At 42.6% G+C, this 7,694-nt stretch overlaps 1 protein-coding gene and 1 pseudogene across 1 annotated transcript; both read left to right on the top strand.

Moving 5' to 3' along the window:
- The first annotated feature begins 844 nt into the window (after positions 1–844).
- Positions 845–5,460, top strand: LOC110217090 (cathelicidin-7-like). Its single transcript, XM_078151698.1, has 3 exons — positions 845–1,024; positions 2,840–2,944; positions 5,326–5,460. Exons 1-3 carry the CDS (start codon positions 845–847, stop codon positions 5,458–5,460), a joined length of 420 nt encoding a protein of 139 aa, XP_078007824.1.
- Positions 5,461–6,686: 1,226 nt separating this feature from the next.
- Positions 6,687–7,148, top strand: LOC110217146 (riboflavin kinase pseudogene; annotated as a pseudogene).
- Positions 7,149–7,694: the final 546 nt, after the last annotated feature.

Genomic DNA, 7,694 nt, shown 5'->3' with positions numbered 1-7,694 from the left:
ATGGTAGGGCAACTAGGTGGTACAGTGGACAGAGCTCTAGCCTTGGAGTCAGGAAGACCTGAGTTCCAATCCTGCCTCAGATACTTGACACTTACTAGCTATGTGACCCTGGGCAAGTCACTTAATCCCAATTCCCTCACCAAAAAAAAAAAATACTGTAAATGGTAAACAATTAACAAAATAAATAAAAATATGGTAGAACATAGCTATTATTATATTTTTTGTAACTGAATATATGGCAGTCAGAGGTTCTTATGCGAGCCAAGTGGTCTATTTCTACTGGAGTTTCACACAACTGATCTATAAAATGAGAGCAAAAAGTATTGTGGTACAATGGAAAGAGTTAAATGGAAAGACTTGAAGGCAGAGGACCCGGATTTTAAACCTGTTTCTACTATTTACTACTTATCTATTCTTGAGCAAGTCTCTTAGCTTCTCCAAGTTTCAGTTTCTTCATCAGCAAAAACAATGAGTGGACTTAATGACCTCTGAGGCCTATTTCAGATTTAAATCTGTACTCCTGAGGGACAATTCTACCCACCTTTACAATTACATCTCATTCTAGGAGGTAGGTATCTGCTCCTGTGGACTGCTGACAGCCCCGAGCATCTTGAATTGGCTTGGAGGGAAACAGGTGGACTACATTGTACAGTAATTGATGAATCTCCTCTTTGGTCTCCTTCCTATCAGGATCTATAAAGAGAGGAGATTCCTCAAGTGAAATTATTTGAAGAGTCATTACTTAATCCCTGGGAGTGGCCCAGGCCCATCCCCCACTCTCAGAACTTTCGAGGGATATAAATAAGGCCCTAGTGAAAGGAGGGTTTTAGGCCAAAGAAGCAAAATGGCAGGCTTCAGAATTGGGCTTCCTCTGTTCCTTCTGGGGCTGATTGAGGTGAAAGCTGCTAACATCAAAGGACTGACCTATTATGATGCCCTAACAATGGCTGTCACCTATTTCAACAAAGAGACTGACGAGAAGAATTCCTTCTGGTTTACAGCAGCTGAGCCCCCGCCTGACTGGGTGAGTACTTGGGAGAAACAAGAAGAAAAAGGGGAACAGGAGCTAGGGACTGGGCTCTGGCAGAGAGATCCAGGATCACAGGTCTAGACATAAAAAGGACCTTAAAGAGATTCTTGGGGGAGAGGATGGTATGTGGATAGATTTCAGGCAATCTGTGAATTTGAACAAGAAAAAAAAATATGTTCACTGACCTTTGATTTCCTTTCTAATCTTAAGTAGTTCATTTTATGCATTGAAAATTATTATTCTCAGAAAGAGTCCATAGGCTTGCCCAGACTCTCAAAGGGGTCTGTGAGACACAATTATTGCTCTAGGCTAATCCTCTTTATTTTACACACAAGGAAAGTGAGGCCCAGAGAGCTCAAGTGATGCCTTGTGTCACTCAGATAACTGTCAGAGGTAGGATTTGAACACAGGTCCTCTGATTCCAAAGTCAGTGGCCAATTCCATTGTACTCTACCAAACAGGGCACAAGAAAAGGACAGGAGGCAGAATCCCTGACCTGGGAATAGGAATCACTGCTACTGTCTTCTATAGTGTCTCACTGTTGACAAGACATTTATCTGCCCTCCTAATCCACCCCTGAGACATGGGCAGTGTACCAGTGCTCATGCAGGTAGTAATGAACACAACCAAGATTTGAACCCAGATCTGCTCCCTACAAATTGGTGATTCACAGAGGCTGGAGCTAGAAGCAACCTGAGACATCTTCTAGTCTGAGGCTTTCCTTTTACAGATGAGAAAGCTGGGGCCAAGACTCTGGCTATACAGATGTTTAGTGGAAGACCCAAGATTTACTTTTGCGTCAGGGCCTAGTGTCCTTTCTGCTGTACACCAGCTGCCTCGTGGATCCAGCTTAATTCAGTGATTGTCCATCTCAGGATGGGAAAGTAGCAAATCATGAAAGTGGAAGGTGGCTATGGGCCCTACTCCAGTGGCCTGTATTAGCATAATTCCTAACGGCGGATTCTGGTCCCTACTCCAGCGCTGATTTGTAACATGTTCTTGGGCAGGTTCTTTTCACTTTTTAAGACACCTTCCCTTCTATTACAACCCGAACAGGTCAAATCAAGAAACACTTACTACTATGTGTCTACTACATGTCAGGCACCACGCTAAGTGCTGGTAGAGATTACAGATAGCTCTCCCTTACCCTAAGTGGCCCTTTAGGTCTACAGACCTGCCACTGTCCTGGGGAGCTCCGTGGGGCTCCTCCCCCTCCTCCTCTCTAGACTTCTGCATCCCCAGGAGTTTAGGATGGCCAGCAGGTGGGGCTTCAATGCCTGGCAACCCCCTCCCCCAATACACACACATACCTCCAACCTGAGCAGCTTCAGTGCCTGGAGCAGAGGACCACTCACTAGGGGCTCCACCTTGCCAGCCTCAAGTGGACCCAAATTTACAGAAGGAGAGAACTGTATGTATTATGCCCTCCTCCCATTTATAGATGAGGATACTAAGACACAGAAAGAAAGGAAATGAGGAAAAACTAGTTAGTAAAATTTCCCACTACTGGAAATCTTCAAGCTAAGTGTGACCGCTGGTCAGGGAGGTTGCAGAAGGGGTTTCTCTTCAGATTGGCTTAAATGACCTCTGAGGAGTCTTCTAAATCTATTTCTGTGACTTGCTGAAGGTCTTAAAAACATGAAGTGACAGAGCAGAGATTGGAACCCTGCTCCTGTACTTTACACTTCACTGAGCTTCTAAATACAGCAGACTGCATCCCTACCCCCTCCCTAGTGTGCTGTAGTGAAGATGAAAAGGACTTGAAGATAGGCTACAAACACCTTGAATTGTTGTTCTCTTGGTGTCTAGAACACATCCCGAGAGCCCTACCATGTAAGTTTCACTGCCAAAGAGACCGACTGCCTGACAGCAGAAAATATCACCCCTGTCACATGTGCCTTCAAAAAAAATGGGGTAAGAGCTGCATTTCTCCTCCGTCCTTTCAGGCCCCCTTGTCTGCTCCCCCTGCCCTTCTTCCAAACCCCCATCTCTCCCTCTCCCTCTACCTAAACTCCATACCCTTCTCCCTCCCTCCCTCCTCCTCCTTCCTCCCTTCCCTCCATCTCATTCTGATTCCTTCTGTCCCTTCCTGTCTCTGTCGCTCCCCTCTTCCCTTCTGCAACTCATTTCTCCTCTTCTCCCCATCTTCTATTTTAGCATTAAATAAAATAGGTTCTTATTGTGTTATTAATATAATCAGTTATATCAGTAATAGTAATAAGACCCTTGAAAGTTCTGAAGCAGATTAAAATGTAACTTGGAAACATTTAACAAAATAAATAAAATACAATGAAGACTAGGTAGTTACATTTTATAGGTAGGTCAGTAGCTCATAAGGATCCTTATGTTTGGCTTAGTGGTCCGCATTTCTGTTTCAGTCTGACACCACTGGGCTAGATGAATTCCGAGGTCCATTCCAACACTAACTCAACCTAGTGCCCTAAGCATGGCAGAAAGCAGAGCTGGGGACCTATGACTGGGGTTGGGGGAGGAATGGGAAAAGGGAGTGGAGCATGTGGGAACTGTGTATTTCTTATTGTTTCCATGTGGTTGAGACCTAAAGCTCTCATACAGACCTCTTTCTCTCTCTCTCTCTCTCTCTCTCTCTCTCTCTCTCTCTCTCTCTCTCTCTCTCTCTCTCTCTCTCCAACTGTAGAAGGAGAAATATTGTCAGGGAATAATCACAGATATCGATGAGAAGGAAGCTAATGTGTGGGTCAGGTGTGTGCCCCTGGCAAGTCAGACGGTAAGTGGTCCCTGATGCCATTCCTGGCCCTAGAGCATCAGACAGAGAAGCCAAATAGGGAAGGGTCAGTTGGGAAATGCTCAGACCACTAGCTAGAATTAATCAATTAACAAGTGTGGTTTGGTAACAAGAACACTGGGTTTAGAGCCCAAAGACCTGGCTTTGATTCCCACTTCTGCCACTGATTGTCTGGATTACTTTGGGCAAGTCATTTAACTTTTTCTAGTTCCCCAGTTTCCTCATCTGTCAAATGAGGGGGTTGGACCAAATAATTTCTTGCGTCAAATCTCATAAGTAGTAAGTAACCAGGATAGGGGAAGGCCTGGATGAGTGCTACAGATGAAATAGACAGGAGTCCAAAGAAGGAAAACTGAGGTGTGGGCTGGAAGGTTTGGGGAAGAAGTAAGATTGGAACTGTGTCTTGAGGTATAGAGTACAACCTGGTACAACAAACATTTGTTAAACACCTGCTGCATATAGAATGCAGTGCAAGGCAGGGAGTTAGAAAATGTAGATTAGATACAGTCCCTGGTCTCATGGAGCTTACACTTTGGAAGGAGGACAAAACCACACGATTATATAAGTGCATTAGAAATGGGTAATACCTAGTCCCTAAAACAACTCTTTTTGTAGTGGCAAAGATTTAGAAATTGAGGGGATGCCCATCAATTGGGGAATGGCTGAACAAGTTGTGGTATATGAATGTAATGGAAGACTATTATGATATAAGAATGATGAGCAAGATTGTTTCAGAAAAACTTGGGAAGACTTATATGAACTGATGAGAAGCGAACACAGCCAGGAGACCATTGTACACAGTGACAGCAATATTGTAGGATGATCAATTGTCAATGACATAGCTATTCTCATCAATTCAATTACTCAAACAGTTCTGAAGGATTTATGTTGAAAATGCTGTCACCTCCAGAGAAAGAACTGATGGAGTCTGAATGCACAGCAAACATACTTTTGTTTACTTTATTTTTCTTGGGCAGTTTTTTTTTTGGTCTGTTTTCTTTTGCAACATGGCTAATATAGAAATCAGTTTTGCATGACCTCACGTGTATAATCTATATCAAATTTCTTGTCTTTTCAAGGAGGGGGTAGAACAGGGAAGGAGACAATTTAAAATTTTAAAATTTTAAAAAACAAATGTTAAATTTTACACATGACTGAGAAAAAATAATATGAGAGAGACAGAGAGCACGCTATCCTAGGAAAGGCAGAATCCTTAGAGGTTCCAATACTGCAAATTCCTAAATTCCAATTATAGGCTCACTAAAGAGTAATTTCCACAGAAAAGCAGGAGAATGTATCACAAAGAACACTGGTCTGGGAGTCAAAAGACCTGGGTTCAAGTGCTACTTAGGTACTTATTAGCTACATGACTCAAAACAGGTCACTTCCTCCTCTGAGCCAGTTTTCACGTCTGGGAAATAGGGACAATAATATTTGTACTAATTATCTTACTAGGTTTGTCAAACTAGGGAAATGGGAGTTATTACCACTATTCCCTAAATACTAAACTTCTCTATTCTTTATCCTGAAGCCTGTCCAAGCCAAAAGAAGGGTCTCCAAAACAGTGGGAAAGATCTTCAAAAAACTTGTGAAGAAAGCCATTAAAAAAGGTGTTTCTGAAGCTCTTAAAGAGAAGCCTTCATCTACTTCCAAGAATAAACAATAGGTAGCACTGGGCCTGAAGAGACAAAGACCTGAGCTCAAATAAGCCCTCAGACACTTCCTAACTGCGCAGTCCTGGACAAGTCACTCATCCTCTGTTTGTCTCAGTTTCCCCCAATGTAAAATAGAGATAATATGAGCAGGGTTGTTGTGAGGATCCAGGGAGATACCACCTGTAAAGAACTAGCACACACATAATTGGTGCTGGATAAATGCTGATAGCCTTTGTTCCTTTTCTGTGTAAATAAAGACTTCATTTCACAACCCAGCCTGGTTTTAGCCTTGTTTTCATTGGCCCTTTGAAAACAAAGTCACATCATCTTCTTTGTCCTTTCTGAAGTGCCTTCACCTGATCTCACTTGATCCTTCCCATGAATTCAGAGGAGAATAAGCTAGATGGTGAGGGAGGTAGAGACCAGGCCAAATGAGGAATAGCTGAAAGAACTGAGGAAGGGAAAGCTTGCTGGGCATGGGATCCCTGTCTTCAATTATCTGAAGGGTTGTCAGGTGGGAAGAGGGATTGGACTTGCTCTCCTTGGCTCCCAGGGTCAATGAGGGGAAGTTATAGAGAGGCAGATCTAGGCTAGATGGAAAGACAAGCCTTCTGGAAATTGAAACTATCTCAAAGTAGCATTGGTCACCTTATAGGTAAGGAGTCCCCCATCAATGGAGGCCTTCCAAAGAAGGCTGGATGCCTGCTTGTCAGCCATGTTGTAAAGGAGGATGTCTATGAGGGTATAGATTAGAGCAGATAATCTATGAGGTCCTTTGCAAGTAGGCAGAGAAGAGATTATTGTCCCATTTTACAGATGAAACAGGTGAGTCCTTGATAACTTTTCATAAGCAATTTGTTTTAGCAAAGTAGATGAGGACTTTCCATAGTACTCTCAGTACCATACTATATAGTATATATCATCTAGTGCATAAGTACTACACTCTATGGGGGGGGGGGCAGCAAGATGGTAGAGTAGAAGCAACAGCCCAGATGAACTCTCCCAACATTTGCCTACAAACAAATTTAAAATAACACCTCAAGGGTGAGCTATTGCGGTTTTTGTTGGGTCAGTGGTGAGTGGAGGTTCTGTCTGGCTACGTAAATGCTGCCTGATCGCCCGTAGGGACCTCCCTCCCTCCCTCCCCTTCCTCTTTCCCCCCCTCCCCCCACTCCCGGCTGGCCCGGAAGAGTGGCGACCCTGAGTTCGACGGAGGCTCCTCGGGACTCTTCGCGGCATGATCAAGCATCTGCCTTACTTCTGCCGGTGTAAGGTGATGAGGATTTTTGGACCACGCTCCAAGCAGCTTGGCATCCCCACTGCTGACTTTCCTGAGCAAGTAGTAGATAATCTTCCGTATGATTTATCTACTGGAATTTACTGTGGTCGGGCCTCTGTTGGAAATGGAGATGTCCATAATACAGTTTTAAGCATAGGATGGAACCCATGCTACAACAATACTAAAAATCTGTGGAAACTCACATTATGCATATCTTCAAAGAGCACTTCCATGGGGAAATACTTAGTATAGCCTTCACTGGCTGCATCAGGCCAGAGAAAAACTTCAGTTCAATGGATGCCCTTATTTCAAGATGATATTGAAGAAGCTAAGAGACAACTGGATTTACCACAACATTTAAAACTCAAATCAGATAATTTCTTCCATATGCCAGATAGCAAAATCATGAATGGCCACTGATCAAAAATCATTTTATTTACTTGTTCATTTTTTCCTTGTATTCACTACCCTATCATTGCTGCAGCCTTGTATTTGGTTAGATTAAGAAAATTTTTCCGATAGCTCTAAATTAGTTTATACCATACAATGTAGTTGCCATTTTATGCTTAAATTAATGTTACATTAAACCCATCATACAGCAGTATCAAAAAGGTTCTTTTAAAAATCAAGATTTTTTAATAAGTTTGAACTAATCAAAAGCTTCATGAAACACACTGCAATAAAAGCAGAGAGCATAACAGGATCTTAAGTTTTTATGATGGAAATTATGTATATAAGGAAAAAATGACTGGCTTAGCTCTAAGTCATTTGCTGCAGATGAGAACAGAGGTCATTCTAGTGGCTACAGATTCTCTATAATACTTCTTACTTCTAACTAACTGCTACCCAACCTAGATGCCATGGAGAAATAAAATGTGCATTGTGTGAAGCTTTGACAGTCTAATGCTCTGAAAGGAAGAAACGGCCGAATTTGTGTTTGATATGTGTAGTGTAATATATTTTGTT

The sequence above is a fragment of the Phascolarctos cinereus genome, unplaced genomic scaffold (genome assembly GCF_003287225.1).
Source record: "Phascolarctos cinereus isolate Bilbo 61053 unplaced genomic scaffold, phaCin_HiC Scaffold_4;HRSCAF=312, whole genome shotgun sequence".
In the NCBI taxonomy this organism is placed as follows: Eukaryota; Metazoa; Chordata; class Mammalia; order Diprotodontia; family Phascolarctidae; genus Phascolarctos; species Phascolarctos cinereus.
This window is presented reverse-complemented; position numbering and strand designations above follow the sequence as displayed.

Bases quoted from the DNA above. Each gene is read 5' to 3' on its own strand.
- LOC110217090 (XM_078151698.1), top strand. From the start codon at position 845: ATGGCAGGCTTCAGAATTGGGCTTCCTCTGTTCCTTCTGGGGCTGATT. The intron at 1,025-2,839 runs GTGAGTACTTGG...CTTGGTGTCTAG, and splicing joins CTGAGCCCCCGCCTGACTGG to AACACATCCCGAGAGCCCTA. The intron at 2,945-5,325 runs GTAAGAGCTGCA...TTTATCCTGAAG, and splicing joins GTGCCTTCAAAAAAAATGGG to CCTGTCCAAGCCAAAAGAAG.